The following is a 13,794-nucleotide window of genomic DNA, read 5'->3' as shown; positions in this document are numbered from 1 at the left end:
GTTTCATATTCATTTCTTAAACTGATATGGAACAACTTACTTAACAGTTGGTATTTTTTTTTTCTTTCAAAACCAGTCTTCATGTTCATTTCTTGGACCGAAAATAATTTTTTTACTTGAAAATTTATATATTTATTTTATGTTGGTACGTCTTTCAAGTCATTGCTGTATTTATGTAAAGAGTATTAATACATTCATACATCCTTATTAATGCGAGCTGAGCTCCAATGGTCAAACTTCTCAACATAATGGGCTTTGAAAACTTTAAAGATCCAAGTGAGCTTATTGAATGATAAATGGATTGGTTTATGTTCTTTTGTTAGGCCTAATTTCGAGCCTTATTTTATTTTATTCATATGTTTATAATGTAATCACAATGACAAGTAGGGGTGAGCAAAACTTGATTCGACTCGAAAAATTCAAAAAAAAATTTGAATTTCGAGTTAAACGAATCGAGTTATTCGAGTTAATCGAGTTATTCGAATCAACTCGAATTTTTTTTTCGAATTTCGAGTTCAAATCGAGTTCAGTTTTCAAATTCGAATAACTCGAATAATTCGAATATCAAACTATAATATTTTACATTTTTACCCCAAACTCCCAAACCTTTTTACTTTTCTCTCAAAACTTTTACTCCTTCCCACTTTCCCCCCAAAACTTTTACTCTCCTCCCCTCCCAACCCCCCAATCTACCCAAAATCCATTTCCCACCAAAATTTTACTCTCCCATTTATTTTTTCTCAAAATTTTACTACCAAAAACCCTCAAAACCTTTTATTTTCTCCCAAAATTTTTACTCCCTCCCACTTTCCCCCTAAAACTTTTATTCCCTTCCCATCCCACCTCCCATCTACCCCAAACCCTCCCCCTCCAATTTTTTTTAATATTTTCCCTCCAAAATTTTACTCCCCCTATTTACTTTCCCTCAAACTTTTATTCTCTAAAACTTTTTATTTTCCCCCTAAACTTTTACTTCTCACCCTTTACCCTCAAATAAAAAATCAAAATTATCCAAAAAAAAATCACTAAACATAAATAGTAATAATTTTATTTATATATACTATTTATATTATTAAATTAAATTTCACATTTTATATTATTTATATTATTGAATTGTTTAGTCATATTGAATATTTATATTAAAATTGAATTATTAATTATGCCATAAAATATTCGTGTTAAAATTTTATATTGGTATCAATTTCACATTTTATTTTTAAAATAACTTTTATTAAAAAAATCATATTTTTACATTTAATATATTTTTTAATTCCAAAATACATAGTGACAAGAATCTGAAGATAATTGAAATAACTAAGCAAGCAAAGAAGCTAACCAATATATAAAAAATTAATAAATAAATTATGAGGTGATGAAAGTTAATAAAAAATTTGATTAAGGTCGACAAATTTTATTACGATGGGTGACAGTGGTTACAAGGACCCAAAATTATTTTTTAAAATTTAACTCGAACAAATATATTCGATTCGATTCGATTCGAATTCCATCTCACTCGACTCGATTCGAGAAAACTTCAAATAAAGTTAGGATGATAAAATGAGATTCAAAAACTCAATTAACTCGAAAATTTTCGATTCGATTCGATTCGATCGAATGCTCACCCCTAATAACAAGCGGTTTATCATAAAATTTCATTATGGCGAATTTGACATTTTGTAATTAAAATAACATGTTTCATAATTAAATTAATACTTTTTAGTAGGTTTTAGGGGTAAGCAAAATTCAGTGTAAACTAATTTAATTAACAGGTTTTTTTAAGTTAAAACTAAAATAATATATAGTTGTACTAAATATATGAAAGGGTTGGATAATCTAGTTATTGGGTAAGTAGACAACACATATAAGGAGGTCTCCATGAAGAACTTCTATTTTCTATAAAATATTATTATTTTTTATTCCTATACTAGTAGAACTCTTATAATATTTTCTCTATATATAGGGATTGGGGGTTATCGAAAATCATGAGGAAAATATACGAGGATACTTTATGGAATTTTATTGAAAATTTTATTTGGGTTATTAATAAATTTTATTTTTGTGAGTTCTTGTTGTTCAAAATTTTGAGATTATAATTCAAATTTGTGAGATTAAAATTTTTTAATTTTTCATCTAGTGTTTTGTTCTTAAATAGAAATCACTCTCTAAGCATTTAAGGGTTTGAGAATAGTAGAGAAGATCATTTGAGAAGGATTTAGATGTTAAATCTAGTATGTATTCAACAAATCTCCCTAGTTGGGAAACACCAATACAACATTTGGTAAAATTTATAACTATAGATATGACAATTAAGATTCAATTTTTTGAAAAATTTTAGATGTTCACTACGCAAATAAAATTGTCTTTCATAACTTATTTTTCCAACATAAGGAAGCACATTTACTCCAGTTATTAATAAAGCCTTTCTAAGGCAAAATGGCGAGCTAGGAGTGAGACCAAAAAGCTCATTTAAAATTGGAATAAAATAAATTTAACAAAATCAAGCCAAGGCTGCGACCTAAAGAATCCACCCACGGCCTTCTTTGGCAAACTATGATTTCTTCTTTTCCATCTTTTTTCTCACTTCCCTTGAATTTACTTTTCTTCTCTTGAACTCGATCCAATGCATATAAGAGGATCTTGAAAAAAATTATGTATTCAAAAAAATTAGTAATAATACAAAAAACACTAAATAATTTAAAACTCATTTTACAACTAGTTGTAAAATAGACTTATTAGTTCAAAACTAACTAAAAACCACTCAAGAAAATGCAAATGTGAATGAATTAAGGCCTAAAATATGTAACAAATATTCGTTCATCATACCCCCACACTCAAATTTTTGTTTGTTGCCAAGCAAAACCACTCAACAAAAAAATTAAGCTTGCAACTTAAAGTACTTAGTATAAATCAATAACAATATTACTAATATGTGAAGACTGATCTGTCGCTCCCTATTATACTTAAAGAGCTTGTTTTCGAGGAATTTAGATGACTTTGTCGTACTTTTAGTTAGTTTTAGTTTTCACATTAATAAGTGATTAACATGTGTTTTGCGCTACTTTTGAGACCCAAATTGGCCAAATGCGCCATAGGTTGATTGAGTGTTGTAATGAGTCAATGGTGGCTCGAACATGAGGGAGAACATCATCTAGTAGGGGTATTGCGATATTGAAGCATGAAAGTTGTCATACCTCGGGCAATGCTGAAAGGAAGAGGATTGAGGCCACCTACAGTGGTATCGTGATACCAACCTTGGATATTGCGGTATCGCGATACCCAACTCCCCCAGGATCCCTCATGTTAAGAATGGCGTGAGTATCGCAATACTAGACCACAGGTATCGTGGTACCCTTGACGAGAAGAGATAAAATAAATTACTACAAGGCTAGTCCTTGTTCAACCCAACATCAATAAAAAAATACATGCTGAGGGGCATTTTGGGCATAATTTTGGGTTGTAATCATAACAAAAAGCCTTCTTCTAGTTGAGAGAAATAGGGAAGACATCACTTTTCATATTTTATCATCTTTTTAGCTTAGGTTTAATTGCTTTTTTCATTTTCTTTTAAGGTTTATGCTTTTTTTAATTTTTGTTTAGTTAATTAGTTAGTTAGTTAGTTAGTTAGTTAACACTGTAGCTTGGTGTTAATTGCTCTTTAGTACCTTAACCTTTCATTGTTGTTCCACCTCTAACCCGAATCTGTCGCTGAATTAGGGTTACGAAGTATTACCGATCAAAACACAGTTCAGAACAGTTATTCAATGCAATTCAAGCACAAAGTAATATAATCTCCTTTACAAATTTTTTTTTCTACAAGTCAAATTCGTATATTTGAATCACATAGTCAACTAAAATCAATCATACTTTTCTAGTCATTTTACATATACGAATCATGATTCAATATTCAACTATGTCAAATCATTTATCTAATCAAATTACTAACCAACCAACAATCATCAAAATCATAGTGCACGTGTTTCATAAATACAAAGCTCGAACCATGTGACCATCAATTGCATGGTATTTGAATACCTAAATCATAATCAAACATAATTCATCTTATAAACCGAGCATACATTAAGACATCCTTTAGAATAATTTAATGCCTTTAACTAAATACTAAACATACCAATTCCACCATTCAATATTATGCTAAACATACTATTTCATAACCTAATGCAAACATCAACATGCCACTTATAACTATATATATAACCAACGAAACATACCTAAAACATACTCATTAGTCCCCATTTAGAATCATACCTAAATATTCAATACACAATCAATATACATATTCATCATATAACCTATAAGAACATACACCATAGTCAAAAAAAATACATCCATCATTTACCTCATTACTCAAACCAAATTATATGACCATCCACCACATAAGATATACCATATAACATACTTCCAAAATGAGCTAATTACATGGCCTAATATACATGAACATTAGCATCATTATCAAGCCATTTTCGCATGGCTATATATATACATATCAAAATGAACCATATTGAAATTAGCCTATACATGTCATACGTCAAAGGTACAAACTCTTAAAGTACCAAAATAGCGATCGATAATGTGACGATGTTCCTTGACGATCCCCAAACTCGAGCTAGCTTTATATATCTATAAAACAGAAAAAAATGCACAAAGTAAGTTTTGAAAGCTTAGTAAGTCATAAGCAAATAATTTATCACAAGAACATATATAATTCAATTCGGAATAGGCCAAATTTAACTAATCTCACTCCACCAAAACAGGCTTTTAGCGGCATCTTTAGTGGCGTTTGGACAAAAAACGCCACTAAAAATCAAGCATTAGCGGCGCTAAACATAAAACGCCGCTAAAGATCGAGCATTAGCAGCGCTTTCAGAAAAGTGCCGCTAAAAATGAGCATTAGCGGTGTTTTTTGGAAAAACGCCGCAAAAAACCTAAGCCCAACGACACTGTTTTCTTACCTTTCGGGGCTTTAGCGGCATTTTTTCAAAAGCGCTGCTAATGCTCTAGCTTTTAGCGGCGTTTTTAATAAAGCGCCGCTAATGCTCAGAGCTTTAGCGGCGTTTTTAGAAATGCGCTGCTAATGCTCTAGCTTTTAGCGGCGTTCTTAAGAAAGCGCCGCTAATGCTTAGACCTTTAGCGGCATTTTTGAAAAAGCGCAGCTAATGCTAATGGCTTTAGCGGCGTTTTTCAAAAAGCGCCACAAAAACACTTTACATGTCTATTTACTATTTACTTTGTTTATTTATATTAATTAAAATTCAATTTAATTTTAATTGAATATTTGTTAAAAATGGATAAATTTAAAATAATAACACGTAGAAATAATTTGAAATAAAAAACATAAAAAAGTATTTGTTAAAAATGGAAAAATTAAAATACTATTATTGAAAATAAATTTTAAATTTTTTGGGTACATGACTGATTGATTTTTAATTTATATATTAAATACTTTCATATATAATTGTAAAAGATACGATAGTATTAATTTTAAAATATTTAATTAATTATGATTATAGTTTAGGGTTTAATATATATGGTTTAAGGTATATGGTTAATTTAGGATTTAAGGCCGGTTTAGGAGTTACAATTTTAAGGTTTATAGATTATGGAATTAGGGACTATGGATTTGGAATTTTGGTTTAAGGTTTGTGATTTAGGGGTTAAGGGTTAGGGGTTAAAGATTAAGAGTTAGAGATTTAAGGTTTATGGATTCGGTGTCAGGTTAGAGTTTAAGGTTTAGATTAATTAGTGTGTTTTAATTTATATTAAATAAGGTTTAAGGGTTAGGGGTTAGGGATTCAGGTTAGGGTTAGGGTTTATGATTTAGATTAATTAGTGTTTTTTAATTTATATATTAAATAAGGTTTAAGGCTTAATAGTCAGGGGTTAGGGGTTAGAAGTTAAGAGTCAATGATTTAGGGTTGGGTTAGAGTTTAAGATTTAGATTAATTAGTATTTTTTAATTTATATATTAATTAAGTTCTTATATAATTGTAAAAGAGGGGTTAGGGGTTAAGGGTTAGAGGTTAGGGGTTAGGGGTTAAAGGGTTTATGTTTTATGATTTAGGGTTTAGGAGACATGGGTTTAGGGATAGGGTTTAGATTAATTGGTATTTTTTAATTTATATATTAAATAATTTCTTATATAATTGTAAAAGAGATAATATTAATTTTAATATATTAAAATTATTATTATAGTTTAAATTATTTAAGAGATAATAGATCAATTTTATATATATTAAATGGTTTAGGATTTAAGGTTTACTTTAGATTTGTTTTATTATAGATCAATTTTATTATAGTTTTCTTTAATTTTGTAACTTCTACCTGAGGTTGGCTATTTTACTTGTTTGTAGGAGTAAGTAGATGTTGCCACTTAAATGAATTTTCTTCGAAGGATGTTTTATCATTCTATTATCATGTTCCCTCTTGGCTCAAAAGTAACAGGGTTTATGAAATATTTTCAGATTGTCTTCACCCCTGGGCAAGATAAATGCTTCATATACGGTCAGATGGGCCATATAGCAGCAAATTGTGAAGGAAAGGCAAAGAGGAAGGAAGGAGAATTTGATGAGAAAGCTGATGGAAAAGCTGTGGCCAGAAAGCCATATCAAGTTACTTTTCAATTGAATTTATAGTTGGAATTATTATAATAAATTATTTGGAAAAATTAGAACTTGTTATTTGCTTCATCTTTGCAGTTCTTGAACATATGGACCCTTAGGGAGTATCTGGAATATGAGATGAGAATCCCCAATCCTCCTTTTGAAATTGACTTGGAACGCGTTGTGGATGATTTTATATTCATATGCTTCTTTGTTGGCAATGATTTCTTACCTCATATGCCTACACTCGAGATTCGTGAGGTTTTTATGTTGAAGTAATTATTCTATTGTTGGGTTGTATTTTTATATTGTGATTTTGACTGTAACTTTAGGGCTTTTATATGAAGCCAAGGTTTTAATTGAAAGCCTTCCCCTTTGTAATTTGTTAATTTCAGGATGCAATCAACTTGTTAATGGTAGTATACAAGAAGGAATTTAGATCATTTGGTGGTTATTTGACTGATGGAAGCAAGGTGCCTGTTGATCTTATGTGTGATGGCCACTTATTATTCCAGTCATCAAATTTCATCTAGTAAACTAAAGCTTTTGACTGTATGATTTTTATTTCAGCCTAATTTGAGCAGGGTAGAGCATTTTATCCAAGCTGTGGGGTCCTATGAAGATAAAATATTCAACAAAACAGCACAGTTGCATCAGGTTTGTTTGAGTTTAGGATCAATATGATTCTCTTTAACTTAAACAAAAAATTAGTTTGTATTTAGCTTTTATCTGTGATCCAAATTATTCTGGAAAACTTGCGAATGATCTTACCTTGTGAGTCAGTAGTCTCTTTCTATTTCATTTTGCATGTAGTATTCATTATGTGTTCAATCCTCTTTCATATGCCAATTGGTTTAGATTTAGACAATATTCATTTCAATGATGAAGTAGTGTTAGGTTTTTCTTCTTTGTTAGCTAATATTAATTTTAATCTGCTGATTTTAGCTGCCTGTTATTTGATTAGATTGTTGGTTATGCTGGCTTGAGTTGTGAATCTGGTGAACAAAGAACTTGCATAAAATCTCTTTAGTTTCTTTCTTTTTAAAAATCATTAACTATAACTTTACTAGTAAGAAATGAGATATATCAAACCCACCACTTCTCAATATCTGAGCATTTAACTTTACTAGAATACCTTGTGCTCTTGGCAACATTTGGCTGGCCTTACATTTCTTAAAATTTTTTCTAATTCAAATTCATATTTACTGTTTTTTGAAGAAAAATTAATAATAATTTTGTTTTGTCATTTCTTCTAATATTAATAACTAGCTACTTATACTATATTAGAGAATCAAATATTCACCGAGTCAATGGAGTATATAATTTAAATAAATTATCCTTGAGATAGTACCAAACCAGTTTTCCTCTTTGAAATTGCTTTAACTAGTGAAATGCTTCGGTAGTTTGCTATCTTTGTGGTGGAAATTATTGATGTCTATTTTGGACTTTAGAGCTATAATTTCATTTTTTATATGCAATTTTATTTTTATTATTTTTCTTTTATACAGGATGAGAACCGGTATAGTTTAAGCAATCTCATTAATGTCTTGTTTTATTCTTCCTGAAATTCAAAGAATCAGTTATTTAAGTGTTTTCATTCAGTTTACATGTTTACCTCTGTTTCTCTGAGTTTCATATTTAAGTAATCCATCTTAATTGGTGGTAAATTCATGTTTTAGGCACTAATCAATTTTAACCAAATTATCTAACTGTAATTTGTACTGCTTGTAGATTTTCAGCAGCATGATCCCAAAGTTGTCAAGCAAATTAGCCAAATGCTGGTGAATCACCTTGGACTAAATTTGACCAAAGATGATCTGCAAAACGTGGTTGATTTAATGGAGCCATATGGTCAGATAAGCAATGGAATAGAATATCTAAATCCTCCCCTTGATGTCAGTAACTAACTTGCTTGTCATTTTAAATATGCAAGTCAATTGCTATTAATAATTTTCTGTTGGATTCGTTTTGGACTGAAAAATAATTTCTGGGGAAAGTCTAAGAATCTTAAATTTTATAGAAAGCCAATAAAGTGCTTGCTGGACGAAATGTGGTGATTAATTGAACTGCAAGGTCATACATGCTGTTAATTTTTTAAGAGCTGATAAATGAGTATGACATAGTGCTCATAAATGTTCTAAGGATGTCTTTAGATGAATGGAATTGTTTGATAGTTTGAAGTTATAAATCTTTGTATTGATTTTTCTCAACAATCTGAAGCCTGTCATACTTAGCAAATTTTTTGATAGTTTAACAATTGTGAATTGTCTTGAAATATATGCGGTTGAGATGGTTGATATATTATCAAGCATGCAATATATATCACTGTCGTGACAAGTTTTTATAGGATATATTTGAAATGGGTACGAATTTATATCCTTGTTACATGGAAATATATATTTAGCTTTAAAGTTAAAATTTTAATAGAAATTTTAATTTAATTAATATTTTTTATTCCTAAAAGTATATAGTTTAAAGTTTAAATTTAAAAAAAACATAATATAATATTTATCATAAAAATAAATATTATTTAATTAAATTTTTTTTAAAAGTCATGTTTTTAGTGGCGTTTGTCAAAAAAGCGCCTCTAAAAGTCATCTTTATAGTGGCGTTTGTTGTAGAAGCGTCGCTAAAGGTCATGATCTTTAGTTGCATTTGTGGTAGAAGCGCCGCTAAAGATCATGACCTTTAGCGGCGCTTGTGGGAAAAGCGCCACTAAAGGTCTTGGTCTTTAGTGGCGTTTGTGGGAAAAGCGCCGCTAAAGTTAGCGACACGGTCTTTAGCGGCGTTTTTTCCGGCGCTTCTCAAAGCTCCGCAAATACTTTTAGCGTCGCTAAAGGCCTAAAAAAGCGCCGCTAAAAGCCTATTTTGGTGTAGTGTCTCATACACATATACAGTCATTTTTCTCATATAATCCAAATTACCACATTAAGTAACTTCACTTACCTTTATTTTTCAATGAACATATAAATCTCATACGTACCTGAATAATTTAACTCAATTTCACATTCGAACTCATTTTAACATTGTGTGTTGAACCATTCGAAATCGTTAAGGATACTTGAAAGCACATATATCACATACAATGCCATATCCTAGATATGGTCTTACATGTTATCACATATCGATGCCTTTGTCCTAGACAGGGTCTTACACGAATCATATATGGTGCTAATGTCCCAGACATGGTCTTACACGTAATCTCATATCGATGCTAATGTCTCAGACATGGTCTTACATGTAATCACACCTCGAAAGTCCTAACGTCATGACATACGTATCCTCTAATATTCCTATGGTTCATACGGGGCTTTCGGATGTCGTAATTCAATCAATTCAAGCCCGAAACAGGCCATCCCATGCTCAATTCAATTCAACAACATATATATTTGTATATACAATTTAATTTAAGAACATTTATTTACTTATGAACTTATCTCGTTCAGAAACGAACGGGGCAGAACGACTATTCGACAACTTTCGACTTTCCCCGATCTAACTCCGATTTCTTTCTTTCTTGATCTAAATCAATTCAAATTTAACTTATTTAATCACATATCAATTTAATTTCATCCAAAAACATATAAATGGAAATTTTGCACTTTAACCCCTAAAATTTCATATTTTCTCAATTTAGTCCCTATTTCAAACCAACTCAAAATACACATAATTTCATTAAACCCATCTTGGCAGAATCTTCCCTAGGTCCTTAGCAGCCCATCAATTCCATTTATTTCACATTTCAACCCCTCAATTTGTAAATTTCACAAATAAACCCCTAATTTGGATTTTCATCAAAAATCAATTTATAAAATATGAAAATCTAATATCAAATATTCATATTTCATCATTAAACATCAAAGACCACATAAAATTCTCAATGGAACCTATCAAAATATTTAATAGTTTTGAAATCGAAGACACGGGCTAGCTAGTTTTAGCTACAACGATCACAAAAACGTAGAAATCATTAAAAACAGAGTTAAAACCGTACCTATTTGAGCAAAAACACCATGGCCGAATGTCAAGCTCTTCAATGGCTATTTTAAACCCTATTTTTGGTTGTAAATGGATGGAAGATGATGATATTTAGCTTTGTTTTATTTAGTGTTAACTTAATTACCTAATTACCCATTTACCCTTTAAAAACATTAATAATAACACCAATTGTCACTCCACTATCATCCAATATCTCATAAATGGGTTATTTATACATAAGGACCTTCACTTTTAGGTTTTATAGCTATTTGATAAATTTAGCTTATAGAACACAACTTTTACGTTTTACGTAATTTAGTCCTTTTTACCGAATTAAACACTTAAACGATAACATTTCTTCACGAAAATTTCACACAACTCTAATATCATTCTTTAAATATTAAAATAATAATAAAAGAAATTTTAGAACCTCGGATTTGTGGTTCCAAAACCACTGTTTAGATTTAGCTAAAATTGGGTTGTTACAACTCTCCCCCCTTATGGATTTTCGTCCCCGAAAATCTTACCAGTGAATAGATTTGAATATTACTCTCTCATAGCACCCTTGGGCTCCCACGTAGCTTCTTCAACCCCGTGTCGATGCCATAAGAATTTCACTGATGAAATTTTCTTATTTCTCAGTTCTTTTAACCTCGAGATCTAAAACTTGGATCGGTTCTTCTTCGTATGTCATATCAGACTGAATCTCAATATCAGACGGGGAAATCACATGTGAGGGATCGGATTGATATCGTCGAAGCACCGATACATGAAATACATTATGAATCTTTTCTAATTCAGGTGGCAACAACAATCTATAAGCAACTGACCTGATACGCTCGATAATTTCATACGGCCCGATGAATCTTGGACTTAACTTGCCTTTTCTGCCAAATCTAAGTATTTTCTTCCATGGAGATACTTTCAAAAAACACTCGATCTCTAATTTGAAACTAAATATCTTTTCGTTTCAAGTCTGTGTACGATTTCTAACAATCTGACGTTGCTTTCAGACTATCACGAATCACTTTCACTTTCTGTTCAGTCTCTTTAATCAAATCGACCCCGTGAATCTTATTCTCACTAAGTTCAGTCCAGTACAAAGGTGTTTGGCATTTACGACCGTATAAATCTTCGTAAGGTGCTATTTTAATACTCGATTGAAAGTTGTTATTATACGCAAATTCAATCAACGGCAAATACTTTTCCCACGTACCTTCAAACTTAATAACGTAACATTGTAACATATCCTCAAGTATCTAAATAACTCGCTCGGATTGTCGATCCGTTTGTGGGTGAAAGACGGTACTAAAGTGTAGCTTTGTACCTAGTGCATCTTGCAGTTTCTTCCAAAACCGCGATGTGAACCTCGAATCTCTATCCGAAATAATGGAAATAGGTACTCCGTGCAATCTCACAACCTCAAAAATATACAACTCAGCTAACTTATCAAGCGAATAGTCCGTTCGTACTGGAATGAAATGAGCTGATTTCGTCAATCTGTCAATTATGACCTAGATTGCATCTTTCTTTCCCGTTGATAGGGACAATCTCGACACAAAATCCATAGTCACTCTATCCCATTTCCACTCGAGAATCATAATCGGCTGCAATAAACCAAATGGTATCTGATGCTCAGCTTTAACTTGCTGACAAATCAAACATTTAGAAACGAACTCTGAGATGTCACATTTCATACCAGACCACCAGTAAAGCTGTTTTAGATCGTTATACATTTTCGTGCTTCTCGAATGAATAGACAAACGACTACTATGAGCTTTATTTAAAATCATTTGAATCAACTCTAAATTTCTCGATACACATATTCGGCCTCTAAATCTTAAACAATCATTAGCATTAACTCGTAATTCTAAATTAGAATTCAAATCACATTGAGCCCGTTTTGCTAACAATTCAGTATCAACTTTCTAAGCTTCACAAATCTGCTGCATAAATAATGGTCTTGCTTTCAACTCAGCTTTAATCGAGTCGTCATCAGATAGAGCCAATTGATTATTCATTGCACGTAGAGCAAACAAAGATTTCCAACTTAAAGCATTAGCAACAACATTGGCCTTTCCCGGATGGTAGTCAATCACTAGCTCGTAATCTTTTAACAATTCCAACCATCTTCGTTGTCGTAGTTTTAGATCTTTATGAGTCATCAAATATTTTAAGCTCTTGTGATCAGAATAAACATGACATTTCTCACCGACCAGATAGTGACGCCAAATCTTCAACTCAACACGATACCTGCTAATTCCAAATCGTGCGTTGGGTAATTCTTTTCATGCGGCTTTAATTGTTTCGAGGCATAAGCTATGACTTTGCCTTCCTACATCAAAACACAGCCCAAACCATTCAACGATGCATCACTATAGATTACGAATTATTTACCCGATTCTGGCTGTATTAACACTGGAGCTTCAGTCAAAAGAGCTTTCAGCTAATCAAAACTTTTTTTGGCACTTGCCCAGCCACTCGAACTTAACATCTTTCTAAAGTAGTCTCGTTAACAGAGTTGCAATCATTGAGAAACCTTTTACGAATTGTCTGTAATAACTGGCATGTCCTAGAAAACTTCGAACTTTGGATACATTTTTCAGAGGCTTCCAATCCAATATTGCCAAAATCTTACTCAGATCGACTTGAATACCTGATGCTGGCACAATATGCCCCAGAAAACCAACTTCCCGTAACCAAAACTCACATTTACTAAACTTTGCAAATAGCTGTTTATCTCGCAAAGTCTGTAGCACTATTCTCAAATGTTCATAATGCTCAGATTCATCACGGGAATAGATCAATATGTCATCTATAAACACAACAACAAATCTATCCAAATACGGTCTGAAGATCCGATTCATTAGGTCCATAAAAATAGCAGGTGCATTCGTCACTCCGAAAGGCATAACTAGAAACTCATAATGCCTGTACCTCGTTCAGAAAGTAGTTTTCGGCACATCTAAGTCTTTAACTCGCAGTTGATAATAACCCGATCTCAAATCTATCTTTGAAAACACTATAGCCCCTTTCAGCTGATCAAACAAATCATCTATTTGTGGCAGAGGATATTTATTCTTGATTGTCACTTTATTGAGCTGTCTATAATCAATACACATTCTTATAGTTCCATCTTTCTTTTTCACAAATAATACCGGAGCACCCCAGGGAGAGAAACTCGGTCGTGCAAATCCTA

The 13,794-nt window shown here is 31.7% G+C and overlaps 1 protein-coding gene across 1 annotated transcript; it reads left to right on the top strand.

Annotated features, from left to right (window-relative positions):
* Positions 1–6,403: 6,403 nt before the first annotated feature.
* Positions 6,404–8,581, top strand: LOC107947502 (5'-3' exoribonuclease 3). Its single transcript, XM_016882140.2, has 5 exons — positions 6,404–6,626; positions 6,714–6,878; positions 7,013–7,090; positions 7,188–7,274; positions 8,349–8,581. Exons 1-5 carry the CDS (start codon positions 6,411–6,413, stop codon positions 8,400–8,402), a joined length of 600 nt encoding a protein of 199 aa, XP_016737629.1. The 5' UTR covers positions 6,404–6,410; the 3' UTR covers positions 8,403–8,581.
* Positions 8,582–13,794: the final 5,213 nt, after the last annotated feature.

This window comes from Gossypium hirsutum, chromosome D12 (genome assembly GCF_007990345.1).
Source record: "Gossypium hirsutum isolate 1008001.06 chromosome D12, Gossypium_hirsutum_v2.1, whole genome shotgun sequence".
NCBI classification, from domain to species: Eukaryota; Viridiplantae; Streptophyta; class Magnoliopsida; order Malvales; family Malvaceae; genus Gossypium; species Gossypium hirsutum.
Note: the sequence above shows the minus strand (reverse complement) of the source record. Positions and strands in the feature narration are given on the sequence as shown.

Excerpts from the sequence above, each read along its gene's own strand:
- LOC107947502 (XM_016882140.2), top strand. The coding sequence starts at position 6,411 with ATGTTTTATCATTCTATTATCATGTTCCCTCTTGGCTCAAAAGTAACA. Across the intron at positions 7,091-7,187 it reads ATTTGACTGATGGAAGCAAG|CCTAATTTGAGCAGGGTAGA; the intron begins GTGCCTGTTGAT and ends TTTTTATTTCAG. Across the intron at positions 7,275-8,348 it reads AAACAGCACAGTTGCATCAG|ATTTTCAGCAGCATGATCCC; the intron begins GTTTGTTTGAGT and ends TACTGCTTGTAG.